Source organism: Macrobrachium nipponense, chromosome 28, assembly GCF_015104395.2.
Source record: "Macrobrachium nipponense isolate FS-2020 chromosome 28, ASM1510439v2, whole genome shotgun sequence".
Taxonomy (NCBI): Eukaryota; Metazoa; Arthropoda; class Malacostraca; order Decapoda; family Palaemonidae; genus Macrobrachium; species Macrobrachium nipponense.
Window position 1 is genome coordinate 6,862,679 of NC_087217.1, and position 15,000 is coordinate 6,877,678.

Sequence of the window (15,000 nt, forward strand, 5' to 3'; positions counted from 1 at the left end):
TGTGTGTGTTGTACACACACACACACACACACATATATATATATATATATATATATATATATATATATATATATATATTATATATAATACTGGTAATCTTCTTAGACACGAAGGCGTGTTAATTCAATAATTGTTTTCCACATAGGAAAATGAAAAGAGTTTTTCTTAGAAAATATCCAACGGTTTCGGCCTTCAATAGACCTCTCTTCTTGGAGCGTTTATTAAACGCTCCAAGAAGAGATCCATTAGAGGACGGAACCGTTGGGCATTTTCTAGGAAAAACTTTTTCATTTTCCTATGTGGGATACAATTGAATATTATATACATACATACATACATACATACATACATACATACATACATACATACATACATATATCGTTCCTAGTTTGACCAACTGGCGTAAGCCCCGTTTACCCCATTCTGAGAAAATTGGCTTAAAATGTTTTGATGTGATGCAGAGCCTCTAATTAGCTCAACTTTTGTGGCAGTTCGGTATGAATGTGTGACAACACAGACAGCTGAGTTTTGATTTGTTATAGAGTAACAAAAACTAAGTCACGGGCTGAAAAAAAAAAAAAAATGGGATACACCAGTCCGTCCAAACAGGAACGATATGTTTAGATCGACAAGTGTAGCGTTTTAACAGAACCAGCCGAAAATTTCTTTCTGTAATTTCCACCAAGGCTGTGGCACAGTGGGTTGACCACAGATACAAACCTTGCTCCGTAGGTCAACAGACGCACAATGCTTTGAATTAAGAGAGCGAGTACATGTCTGTCTTTCCTCCGAAAGGCGGTTCTTGGTCGAATCGCTATACGAGGAGACTTGAAAAAAAGAAGGAAAACTAAATAAAAAAGAATCGTAACCTTTTATTTTATTTCTGAGGAGTTAGCGAGTCTACCCTTTACGACTGAGGACTATTAATAGGCAGTTTTAATCACACTTAGCTACTTGACCATCATAAGAAACACTTGGATTGTTTGGGAACTCTAAACCGATAAGTTGGGTCGTAAATAATGCTGTATATTTATGTTAGATTATGTGAGATTCATGTGCTGGCGTAAGTGACGCCACTTCTTTTATGATGTCATTAATTTCTTTCTACGGTGCTTCTTTGCTCGTCAGCGTTTTACTTAATGTTAATTAAATGTTTCATTATATAATTATAATTGTGTATGCATGCATACATACATACATACATAAATATATATACATACACATACATAGATAGAGACATATATACGTACTTAGATACACAGGCGCGTACACACACTTTTTATATAATGTGTATATATATATATATATATATATATATATTATATATATATATATATATTATCTGTATGTATGTATGTATGTATGTATTTATGATGATGATGATGTATGTTCATAAGTTTGACAGTGTTGGTCCAGATCCGCCAACACTAGCTCCTAATTTGCAGTTTCTCTCTCTCTCTCTCTCTCTCTCTCTCTCTCTCTCTCTCTCTCTCTCTCTCTCTCTAAACCTAATTGGTGCGCGACTCTATGTGGAAAGTATTGCTTTCATCTCTTTACTCACTATTCATTGCGCTATTGAGGTCATCATTATGTAGCTCCCCATGTGGCTGGATTGTTTAAAGAGGCATCCTTATGCATCTTGTGGTTTTGATGCCCTGACTCACTGTATTTCATGTTTACGAGCCACATATCAAAGCTCATATATTAAGGAACCGCCTATCTTCAGTTATCTTAGCATCCCGGATTACATCTTCCAAGTAATCCTTGCAGAACTTGAGAGAGAGAGAGAGAGAGAGAGAGAGAGAGAGAGAGAGAGAATTTAATAAAAGACAGCTGGTGAACGGGGTTACACACTTTAAGAAGTACCGCTCTTTCATTAAGTGAAATATTCACCTCTCGGTGACGTCACTGGGATTAAATGTATGACAAGTGTAGTGTGTGTTCGTGTCCCTTGGGTATGCCTCGAGTTCAGTCGTGCCCTCGGGTCATCCAGCCTTTTTCTGCAACGTTATACCTCTCTCTCTCTCTCTCTCTCTCTCTCTCTCTCTCTCTCTCTCTCTCTCTCGTATAACTGTTTTACTTTTTTTACATCAATTACTTTTTTTACATCAATTACTTTTACTCGCTTGTGGAAAGCGGATATGTATTATCTCTTCATCTCTGGTAATATTTTGAATATAGCGCGCCGTGAGCGTTCATCCTCTGCGTTGGATGCTCAATATATGCCTTTATTATTATATTTATTATTTATTTTATTTTTGTCCTTAAGCATCCTCAGAGCAGATGCAGTTGAAAGATCAAAGCTTGGGAAGCTGAGGCTTCAGTTGCAGTTCTCTGAGGATGTTCCTGAATTTGTCAATTTTATTAGTTGTTGAATTGTAAAATATTATTGGTTAAAGGCAACGCGTCCTAATGTTTGTCTCTCTGTTTAAAATTGTGTGAATTTTCTCAAAATTGTTCCGTACACGGTTAATGTATGTGTGCTCATGTTGTGGAGAAAGATGGTCTTACTCCAGGGAAAGAATTCATAGGTGCTGTGGAGTATCTGTTGCAACCTCTCAGCGCTGCATTGTGTACATAGATGAGGCAACCCCCGCCGCTCTCTAATCCTTCAATCGCCCTTCATTTGAATTCCTTTCAACTTCCAATATCGTCCCATAAAAAATTTTAATTTTTTTCTCTCCCTCAGAAGTCCAGACGGTATTTGGTGATCGCACTTGGACATTGGCTGGGGAGTTAAGGATGGCGTGAAGTATGATAGGGATGCGTTGTGCGCCACCCAGAATGGTCGAATTTAAAGCCATGATATCATAGGTGCTCTGCACACCCTAATCGTTTTATAAAAGCCAACAAGATTCAGTTTTATGTATCTATTGTCGACACGATTCTCTCATACGCCGGGTCTCGCTCTCTCTCTCTCTCTCTCTCTCTCTCTCTCTCTCTCTCTGTATATATATATATATATATATATATATATATATATATATATATATATTATATATATAACCTGTTATAATATGTAACGCAAAGAAACGTTGAAATATTGCAGATTCTCTCTCTCTCTCTCTCTCTCTCTCTCTCTCTCTCTCTCTCTCTCTCTCTCTCTCATATACATACACATACACAATTTCTTCCAGACGACCATGGTGACTAAAGAGGCTGTTTAACGCACGTGGCACTTAGGGGGTCATCTACAGATGGCGCTGCGTTTGTGGTGCGACAGTTGTCAGGTGTCTTTTATCTTTCGACGTGTTCTTGAGCTGGACGCGAATGGCATATCATTTACTCCTTCGGTTGATATCTGCAACGTTTATGCTTCTGAGGACTGCACTTATCTATCTGCTGCTGTAGTTCACTTCTGACGAAGTGATACATATACTTTTTAGTCTGCGATGTGTGTTACTTTTCCATAGAAGGAGGGAAAGAGTTTATTCTCTTAGTGTATATGCGTAATCTTTGTTGCACATTTTTCTTTTTTTATATATACTTTTGTGTGATTGAATAATATACCCAGAGAGAGAGAGAGAGAGAGAGAGAGAGAGAGAGAGAGAAGAGAGAGAGAGTAGTGCAGCTCCTGGATGGATACAGCCAAAAATAATATCTCAAATAAATTGATTGGCGCGTCTGTTTGTGGGGGCGACGTGTTTGAGCTGTTATGTATCACCAAGCGATGTGCTCAGGAATAAGAAAAAATATTACTTTGCCCCCTCCCCCCACTCTCTCTCTCTCTCTCTCTCTCTCTCCTCTCTCTCTCTCTCTCTCTCTCTCTCTCTCTCTCGCCATTTAATTCTCTCTTCCTCTTGGTGTATATTGTAAATTCTAGCTCAGTATGACAAGGGGAAAAGAGATGTCATGTGATTCTCTCTCTCTCTCTCTCTCTCTCTCTCTCTCTCTCTCTCTCTCTCTGTATAAGTTGTAATGTTAAACTCTGTCTGGATCTGGTACTTGTCTACTTGATGCTTCATAATTATCCTCGGTAATTATACACGAATATGAGCTCGACTCCAAAGAAAAGATCTGTATGCAGCTTCAGATAAGGGTAGAAATATGTGTGTGTGTGTATATATATATATATATATATATATAGATATAGAATATAGATATTAGATACGATATAGGATATAGATATAGATATAAGATAATAGAATTATAGATATTAGATATAGATATTTAGATATATATATATCATATATATATATATAATATAATCTATATCTATTATCTATATCTATATCTATATCTATCATCTATATCTATATCTAGATCTTATATCTATTATCTATATCTAATCTATAATATACTTATATATATATATATATATATATTATATATATATATATTCTCTCTCTCTCACACACACACACACACACACGATCTATCTCTAAACCTTGCGATATTTTATTTTGTCGTACAGCTGGAGGAAGGAATTCTTCCTCCAGCTCCACACACACACACACACACACACACACACACACACACACACACACACTATTGTGCGTAATTAAAAAATCTTTCCTCCTTGTAAATTGGATTTAACATAAGGAATATTACTTGATTACCTTTAACATTGATTTTGAAAATACTTTTCAAGATAAATTCTTGCAGACGAGATCCGCATAAAATTAATATGATCTAGGTATCGCGTAGTTTTTTTTCTTTTCTTTTTTAATGCATAGACGAATTTCGAAAGTATAACGAGAATGAAATTAGGTATCTGGAGGTTTCACCAACATTATGCGAAGAATCGATTTAAAAGGAAAATTTCTTTCTTTAATTCATCAAATGTAAGTGATGCCATTACCATCCGTAAATGTCTGAAGCATTTGATTGACAAGAGGCACGTTTGGAGGATTTCTTTTTCTCCGGGATTATCTTTAGTGTGTTGGGAAACATGAGAAGTATTTTTTTGTTTACGTGTTTCTTTGCTGAAAGAATCTTTTTCGACAGTCGCCTTGATTGCGGCGTTATAGCGCGCCTGTCCTGGACATGCCCTAACGGTGGGGCATTTGGGGCACTTATCCAAAATGACAGTGTACATTGGATTTTTTTCCCTGATGGCGTGGCTTTTTTTCTTTCTTTTAGCTCGCAGCTGGATTGTATTCATTTCGCACTGCCAGGCAAATGGAGTGTTCTTTCTCGTAATTGCTTTGCTTTGACTGCATTCTTGCCTTCGTCATGCTGCTAAATGAAAAACGCAGATGCCCTTCAGTCGATAATTAGGGCATCTCTCATTGGGCTTGCTTGGTCCGTTTTCTGTCCTCTCGCCTTGGCGCTTGGTACTTACTGCTTCGTGCTTTATTTAACTTTTTATTTTGTTCTATATTTTTGGACTTTTTTGAGTTTTCTTATTACTCTTTCAAGATTTTTTGTCGATTACATTTTTTTTCTTATCTGCGATGGTTATGTATATACTGTATGGTCTCTTTCCCTTGTTTTGATATATTTTTAGTAAATATTTTTCTAGATTTATCAGTTTTTCATTGCTCGTATATTTTGTATTAAATATTCGGAATATATATTTTATATACAGCACGCACACAAATAAATTCACACACATATATTTCACTTACGTTTTTTATAATAAATATACTGATTATATATTTTATATATATATATATATATATATATATATATATATATATATATATATATATATATTATATATGTATGTATATGTATATATGTGTGTGTGTGTGTGTTTGTCTTGTAAAGGAGTTACAATCTTGTGTTATACCATATTTAACGATGACCTCATTTCTTCTTCACAGGTGAGGCTGGGACAGTTGTAACGGTACACAAGTGTTCACGCTGGCTGTTCATTGGCCCCAGGTGTGTATGCAAATCCTTCTATTCAAGAAGCGTCTTTTTGAGAGTAACCTTGGTGGAATAGTTGACGTTGGAGGATTGACTGGTTCATTAATTTTTCAGTTATTTCTTGATGATGACTTTCAGAATGGGACGAACGAACCGATTTGCATTTGTAATATACCTTTTTAATATTTAATTATTTGTGGTGACACAATCCGTCGCTAATGGAGCAGTTTTGTTATTCCGAGGTCCATTTCTGGTGTGAGAATAATATTGTTTCATGCCAGAGTATTTGGAGAATGAGGTCAGTGGTGAGATACTTGAAAATACTGTGGAATTTGAATCTATTAGTTTGGCCTGTTTCAGGGTTTTTAGTGCTTGTAGTGAAGCTTGAGAGTAATGTCTTGGTATATATCACATTTGGCCGTGTGTCCTGTTTTTTTTTATGTATGTTTCTTTGGACTTATGCACACACATATGCATAAATATATATTATGTGTGTTTGTTTGTACGTATAATAGTAACCATAGCTGAAAAAGAGACGGACTTTGTAGCTCCAAAGGAATTCGTATTCTAATTAATAAAACGCTATTAGCCTCCTTATGGAAATTAGTTTCATGTCAGAAATAAATTGGTGTTCCACAACGTTTATAGTTATCATATATACAAAGAACTGAACCACAAAAGCGCACTCACTATGAACGTGTGAATAGAATTTTTTGAGATGTAATCGTGTAAATGACACATAGCTAATTAGTGCATATCATTTAAGAACAACAGTGACTGAAACGGGAAATTTGTTACTTTTGTCCATAATATTTTATCTTTTTCTTGTGACCTTCAGAACACTTTTTAAAGTGTAAGAAAATCGGAGATTTTTTTTTTTTTTCCCCATTGCCAGCGGTTGCTTGCCTCTGAATTGCAGGGTGTCGTGTCTACAAAAAAAACACTGAATCTGTCACAGTTCCTATTTTATAAAGTGGGTTTTGAAAACCGCTGTAGGTACGGACACATAACCTAGATAAAAAAAAGACTGGGCATATGATCTTGGCGTCTGTCTCCTTATACGTACTAAGTCTTTGGAACACCCCTGCAGATTTCATGGATTTGTGTGTGTGTGTGTTCGTGTGTGTGCGCCATCGTACCAAATGGCTCATTATGAAAAGTTTTAATGTAAACCAGTTTGTAAGAAATTAGTTGGAACCTTGCTTGACGAGTTGATGGACACACATATATACGCGTATATATAACTGGGAAAATTGTTGTTACAATAGAATTCCATCTAATGAAATGAGCCCATGAAAACGTCACAATATAGAAAATAAGTACTATGTTTCAGAGACTACTGTCTCTCTCTTCAGATAGGTAATCATTACCCACCTGAAGAGGGAGACAGTACAGTCTCTGAAATATAGTACTTATTTTCTGTAATTTGGCGTTTATTTATATTATTTTGTTGTAGATCAGTTCCGAATTGGCTTATACTGCATAAAGGAGAATAACAATTACTCTGACGTTAATTTGTTTCTTTTATTGTTTTATCATGTCGCTAAGTCTCGGTGCGCTTTTTTTTTCTCTCTCTCTCTCCATGTTCAACGGAATTCGTCAGGGCCAGCGATCATTTGGTAAAAAAGACTAGTGAGTGATGATAGCCAAGACTTTATAAGCCAGGGATGTATCTCACAGATTGAATGGGAATATAACTCCCGAGTTGAATGAAATTTGTCTCTCAAAATCTGTGAAGTATGTGAAACTTTCTCCGCAAGTAGACGAACTTGCTGTGGTGATTTTCGGGGATTTCCCGTCTCGTTGGTGAATTGATACACGTGGCCTGGGGAGTTTTACTTCGATGCATTAAGAGGCTTTGCTGCTGTGTTGCATAACAGATGACCGGCTTAACAAAGAGCCCCAGTTACCGAAGCATGATTATAAGTGCATCACCGTAAAAGCCCCCTTGTTCTTTAGCCACCCCAACAACGGACGATAAGCCTAATGATATACGCCAGATGATCTCTGAGCTGTACACATCGCCTTCCTTCAGTGGTGACACTTGTATAGGGAAAACTAAATCATTCAGTTTGATGACTTTTATAATTAGATAGTTGGTAGTAATATTGAAGTGAATAAAATTCTATTGTAAAAAACAAAAAGGATTGCGTTAGCATACGAACAGGGAATAATGCACGTCATAATTAACCAAAACGAAAGGCGCGAAGAATCTGAAAAGGCCCAATAATGGCTTAGTTGGCCATTAAAAATGAACAGCGACAACACAGATTGAACACGTTTAGTGAGAGCTTTCGTATTCACTTACTGGGCCCAGAAAGTTCCTCAATGACATTTAGTGGGTGTTTAGAGGTCCTCTAAGATCGTCACAGAAGCTTTAGTGGAATTGCTCCTCACTTTGAGATTAATGATGATAAACTTATCTATAGCTACAGGAGGTTCATTCAGATTGATAACATTCATCGGCGTATAGGTTGTTCATCACCAGATTGCAAGTCTGTCGGGTGATATTGTTGATAGTACTCGGTCATGTGCTGGCCGAAAGCTTATTTTGCATCAGATGAGAGTTGTTGAATGAGAGCACGCCATTTTAGATCTAAATCCAAGCTCAATTCTTTTTCACTTTTAGGATCTGTTTTAAAAAATATCCGGGATTCGCTCCTAATTATATATATATATTATATATATATATATATATATATATATATATATATATATTATATATATATATATACATATATACTATACATATATAATTATATATATATATATATATATATATATATATATATATATATACACATACATACATATATAGTATATTATGGAATCTACCGGTCACTTTTCGCTAGATACCTACGTAGTTGTTATGACTTCGATGCTCTCTTAATTTCTCGAATTCTTAACAGTTTTTAGATACACTTTGCATTGAGGAACGTATCCAAAAAGGTGTAAAGAATTCGAGAAGATATATACATATGTGTGTCGCGCGCTCTCACATGCATGTATACACATGATGTAACCTATTGGTGGCATGTGTGTATAAAGCTCGTCATCCATGATGTATTTATTCTCTGGTTAGTTGTTAATGTTCGTATGTCATAGTTTGTTGTGGAAAATGGTTTCATGTATTTTGTTTTTACAGAAGAATGTATCTGCGCTTCGCAAATATTTTTCTTAAAATTATTTAAGAAATATTTGAGTCAAATCATTGTTGTCAATTACCTTTGGAGACATGTGATGTGTATATTCGTTATGTGGGTATTTCAACGAGAGAGAGAAAGGGGGTTTGTGATAAGCGTTCTGTAATTTATGCGTCGGTACATTTTAAGATGCTGGCAAGGTTGCTGCCTACGAGATGCCGAAGCAATTATGTCATTTCTCAAGAGCGTTAATAAAGCAAGCGCGTCTTTTATTTGTTTGTGCGCTGAGAGGACAGGGTCAGTATATCAGTATTGAGGTCAGGAACGGCCCAAGGCATCGCATGGCGCCATGATAGTGGGCCTCAGACGCCTATACCTACCTTCCTGCCTCGACGGTGCACCAGTCAGCCAGTCTCTCTCTCTCTCTCTCTCTCTCTCTCTCTCTCTCTCTCTCTCTCTCTCCCCCCCCTGGCTTCTTCTTCTTCATCGTCTGGACGGTCGATTAGCTGGGCTTCAGAAGCAGTAGTACTTTCGCTCCGTCGTTATCTCCGTTGGCTGCTGTCTGAGGTCATTCGGTTATCTGTCTGTCTGTTTGTCTGTTTTTATGGGTGTTCATTTTATTTTTTCATTCCAGTGATGGTTGATTATGCCTGTTATTTACCTGTTATGATTCTTGAAGTTTCTCCAGTAGTCGTTAAAGTCTTTACGTTAATTATTTGTGTTTTTTTATCTTTCAATTACTTTAGATTTATTCCTGCATTTCCTTTCTTTTCTTGAGTTATTGCAGTATTTATCAAATTCAGGATTTTATTTTTCTCTATTACTCAGTGGTTTTTTTCATTGACTGTTTCATTTCCTCATAACCTACACGTAATTTAATGAATTCATCGCTCCTGAAAAGCTTCATTTTTTTTTATAAATAATTCCTTGTCAATTTTAGGTTATGAACGAGTTTCTGTAGTTATCAAGGTGTATACGGACTAGTAGGCTCGCGCCAGTAAAAGTCAAATCGAAAAAAAATATTTGTATCTATGTGTGATATTTTTTATGGCGTTTTTACATTAATTGACATCTTCGTGATTTCTGAATTTGTATATCTTGACATTATTACTATTGTGTTTGTGTGTAACCATTCACATTTCCTCTGCTTTGAAACACCTCTGTTATTACAAAGGTTTTCTTAAAGCCTTGCGACTGAATATACATGCATGTTAAGTCTGTTCTTCTGTCTTCGTTTATTCGTACTAAGTAAATAAAAGGATTTTTACTAAGAAGATAAATTTTAAAGTATTCTAGCGGGAATGCACGTTATCGCTGTCATGAAGAATTTTGTACATGCATTTTATCTGAAACTTCTGCTATATTATATATGTATTGTTTAGTGATAAGTAGTGCAAATTTGGTGTTTTAATCATAATGTGTTGGGTATAGTGTGTGTGTGTGTGTGAGAGAGAGAGAGAGAGAGAGAGAGAGAGAGAGAGAGAGAGAGAGAGAGAGAGAGAGCATACTCAGTCTTCAGATTAAAATGTATCTCAGGTGCAAGATTTTACATCAGAGTAACTATTTGTTGCTAGCAGCATGGTGAACTTCTTTTTTATCTGGTTTTAAGCTGGAAAGTCCAGGTTTTAATTTGTTTTAGTCAGACGTACATCATTAATTCTACAGGTGTCTTTAAAGATATATCTGGTTACTGCTGTCCTGAGCGGGTATATCTTACGATTGCCGTCAATTGCTTTGTACAACAGATTCCGCGGGTTGCGTTGTGGGTCAATGGGTTTCTGTGTTGGGCTTCCTCTCGGTGAAAAGCAATAGCTGCAAAGATATATGACGATCCGTTTTGACTTTTATCAGAAAAAGTATCAGTATTGAAAGTAAATTGGATAGCTTTTACTGTAGACTGAATTAAAAATAATATCATTATTGAAAGTAACTTGGAGCTTTTACTGTAGACTGAATTAAAAAAATATCAGTATTGAAAGTAACATGACGCTTTTTATGTAGACTGAATTAGAAAATATCATTATTGAAGTAACATGGAGCTTTTTTGTGTAGACTGAATTAAAAAAAAATATCATTACTTGAAAGTAACATGGAGCTTTTTGTGTAGACTGAATAAAAAAAAATATCATTCATTTTGAAAGTAACATGGAGCTTTTGTGTAGACTGAATTAAAAAAAAAATATCATTATTGAAAGTAACATGGAGCTTTTTGTGTAGACTGAATTAAAAAAAATATCATTATTGAAAGTAACATGGAGCTTTTTGTGTAGACTGAATTAAAAAAAATATCATTATTGAAAGTAACATGGAGCTTTTTGTGTAGACTGAATTAAAAAAATATCATTATTGAAAGTAACATGGAGCTTTTTGTGTAGACTGAATTAAAAAAAATATCATTATTGAAGGTAACATGGAGCTTTTAGTGTAGGCTGAATTGTTGCCACTATCAGCCATATTCATAATGGGAGGTAATCAGAATCTCGGAAGCCCTCTTAACATCTCCTGTATATATTTTTATCAGAAAAATTATGGATTTTCTTCCATCTGGTACAAGTTCAAACATCGCGTATAAGTGGAATTAACAAGTTAATATATCATTTACCAAGTATGAAGTTTTGATATTCATGTATGAAGTTTTGATATTCATGTAAACGTAAGATGAAAATATTAACTAGGGTAATGCTAAATCACGCGTATATATAGTATTTACGTCACATTTGAAAGTACCTGGTATAAATGGCCACGAGCCTTATTTCTCCCTCATTGTTTTCTTTTTTTACGCTTTCTTCGCATCTTTCTCTCTGCATTAGCCTGGTTAGAGACTGCTGATATTTCCAGAAACTTGAACCTTGAGGTTCTGTGGTTTTCTCCAGCCATTTGCCATCCCAGGAGCGCTCGGGGCTCTCGTGAGTGGAAAGGGTTGGACGGGTGTGTGTGTGATCTACTTATTCCGTTTTTGTGCAAAAAACCAGAGAGAGAGAGAGAGAGAGAGAGAGAGAGAGAGAGAGAGAGACCTAGTTGAAGTTTTGGCAGTCCATTATGAGACTGTTGTTTTCTTTTTGGCTTTAAGATATTTGCCATAGAATTGAAATGACTGCCCCCTTGTTTTCCGATTTAAGCAAGTTGGTGGATATTATTTTTGACTCCTTTCTCTTGGGTATTGGTATTTTTCAGTAGAAACCGTTTTATTGTGTCTGTGCTGTTTTTCTTATTTTTTTTCATGATACTGGTTCAGTTTTACGCTAAGGTCAAATTGACTTAATTTTTATTATTCCTTTATGTTACTTAATGAATTTTTATTATTCCTTTATGTTACTTAATGAATTCCCTCTTCCTACACTTTTAAGACCTTGATTTCAGTAAGCGAAAAAAAGAAAAAAAAAGAAACAGGCGTTCTTCAGTGAAAGGTTTCTCCGTTGTGATAATAATTTGTCGTTCTATTTCTTGTTTAGCCGTTGAATTCGCAGAAACCAGAGTTGATTGACAACGGCGCCAGACAGAAGATTGAGAGATGTATTGAAGGCACAGGAAACCCCGCCATCGAAGATTGACCGCTGATCTAACAGAGAACTTTCGAGCGCTTGGCGAATTTCAGTTTAATACCTTCGGTGTATTTTTTTTCCTCCTTCTCACTACGTCTTGATAAATTCCTATTTATACTTGACCCGTTTTTTATGAGGTAGAGGCAGTGAAACAAGGAACCTTTGCCCTTAGCCACTCCAATCTTTGATAAAGAAAAACAAAAGGTAACGGACTCGCTTCTTCTAGAGCGAGTTTGTCTACGAAGTTTTAAACAGCATATGTATATTTAAAGTAAAATTAAAATGGTTTGATATATATATTATGTATTAATTGTTTTAATTTTGTTTTAGATATACATATGCTATTTAAAACATCTTATGTATATTTGAAATAAAATTAAAACAATTAATATATATGCGTGTAAGAAGATATGTAGAAAAACTTTTACGGCACAGTACTGTCGGTTGAGATGATTTTTTCACACTCAGTTATTGTCGATATACTGTGTCATACAAATTGAAGCAAAGTACGAGATTGAAGAAAAAAAATCAACCTCTTGGCTTTGTAATCTGTCTTCAAAGACTTGACAACAGTCCTCTTGTAATTTCATCTCTCTCTTCAATTGGTCCCTTGTTTGCTGCCCCTGATACTTAAGGTTCTCTTAATTTGGTCTTGGATCTTTTCGGTCTCGGAGTGGGCTCGCTTGAATGCTGGAACTCGGGACTTTTGTTAATCCTTCACTAACAAAGGTGGCGGGGGTGACGTTTAGGTCATCATATAAAGGCAAATACAGTTATAAGCGAGTTTTATCATCATATGACTTATATTTACGTTAAAATGTGCTTTTATCCGTCCAGTATGCACAGAAGTATTGTTCTTCGAGTTGAATAATGTCTTTCTTTACAATTTTTTCTCTTTTCTTTAATTTTCTTTTCTTTTTTTTTCTTTCTGCTAGAGCTGTTGAATTCATAAGAACAGGTGAGAGTGACGGATTACCTTCCATGATGTAGGTAAATAGGTCGAGCAGGAGGCAAAGTGGCTGAGCCAGGCAAGTGGGTAATGAAAAGGCGGGGTTATGACATTGCGGTGTGGGAAGGAAGTGGAGAGAGAGAGAGAGAGAGAGAGAGAGAGAGAGAGAGAGAGAGAGAGAACCTATCTTGAGGTAATGAACCCTCCTCCATTTTAAACCAGGTTAGTGAAGTGGTTTGCAAAACTGGCGCCAGCTTTATTGTTGGTAGATGTGTGGGTATTTTGTGTGCTTTTATGTGCTTTGAGGGAGAGAGAGAAAGAGAGAGGGGGAGGGGGAGGGGCTTGGGGTTGGGGTGTGGAGGGGGAAGAGCTTTGCCTTTGTATAAGCATTTCCTTCAGAATAACAAAAAACAAAAAGAGTATTATGCACTGGAAGTAGTACAGTGAATTTTTCTTTGGAGTTAAACTTCAAGGGAACTGGCTGGGACGCCTGAAACTTACACCGGTGGCTATGGTAATTACCGGAAATCGTACATCAGTCATTATACCGGTAGAAGTAGTTGTAGAATAGAGTAGAATGAGTTGCTCAAGTCACAATAAACTTGTTTCACATGAATTAAGTAGAGAAGTACAACAGATATTTTTTACCGGAACTGTTATCGATTTTTCATGACGACTAAACTAGCTTAAAGTTTTAATAGTTATTTGCTGTGCGAGGTTATGTATAAAGCGAACTGCGATCCATTCCCAGCGAAGGGAAGAAACTTTTATTTCAGCAGTTGGGGCCCTGATATCTAGAAAAAAACAAGAACTGGGTGCACTGTAGGCATTACTAGAAGTTCTTTGCACCATCCCTTCGGCCCCTAGTTGCAACCCCTTTCATTCCTTTCACCGTACTAACATTCATATTATATTTCGTCCATCTTCCTTTCCCCCTTTCCTAACAAGTTATTCAAGTGCATCTGCGAGGTTTTCCTCCTATTACACCTTTCAAACCTGCCTACTCTCCATTTCCTTTCTAGCTCTGAATGACCTCATAGGTCAGTGTTTGGCCTGAACTTTATAATACTCTTATGTACTGTTCGATATCTATAGTTTTTTTTTTTTTTTTTTTTTTTTTTTTTAGATAGCGCAGACCAGTAAACCCGGCATCGTACACGTCCTGTTAAATTTAATATCCTTATTTTTTCTTAAAAAAAAAAAAAAAATGAATAAACCACTTCATCGAGAGTTGTTCAAAGAAGCAGACGGACCGACCGAGACTAGCGAAACTGTGTGCAAAGGACCAAGCCAAGGCAGCCAGCGCTGCCTAAAATGGAATGACGCCACAATGACGCCCCAGACAGCAATAGGACGTACAACTATTGTCGGAAGATAAAGGCGGCCAGCGAGATGGCTGACTTCTGAAGTCCCTCACAAGGGTCGCCATCCTTCAGAAGGTTACAATGACGTTTGTAATGAATTGTTTCGAAGTCGGAATGCTTTGCCCTTCTGAAGGTGGTTAGCAACTGACGTCAAAAAGCCTTACTATTTGTTGCTATGTGTGTGTGTG

The 15,000-nt window shown here is 36.3% G+C and overlaps 1 protein-coding gene across 7 annotated transcripts in view; it reads left to right on the plus strand.

Moving 5' to 3' along the window:
* Positions 1–15,000, plus strand: part of LOC135201385 (microtubule-associated serine/threonine-protein kinase 2-like) — a 193,637-nt gene that overhangs the window by 119,051 nt on the left and 59,586 nt on the right. For 5 of the 7 annotated variants that reach the window (XM_064230245.1, XM_064230246.1, XM_064230247.1 and 2 more), the window contains one exon: positions 5,769–5,829. The exons of the other annotated variants lie outside the window; for them this stretch is intronic. In XM_064230245.1, the coding sequence (XP_064086315.1) occupies positions 5,769–5,829 (61 nt within the window). The remainder of the gene's footprint in view (positions 1–5,768; positions 5,830–15,000) is intronic. 7 annotated transcript variants of the gene reach the window in all.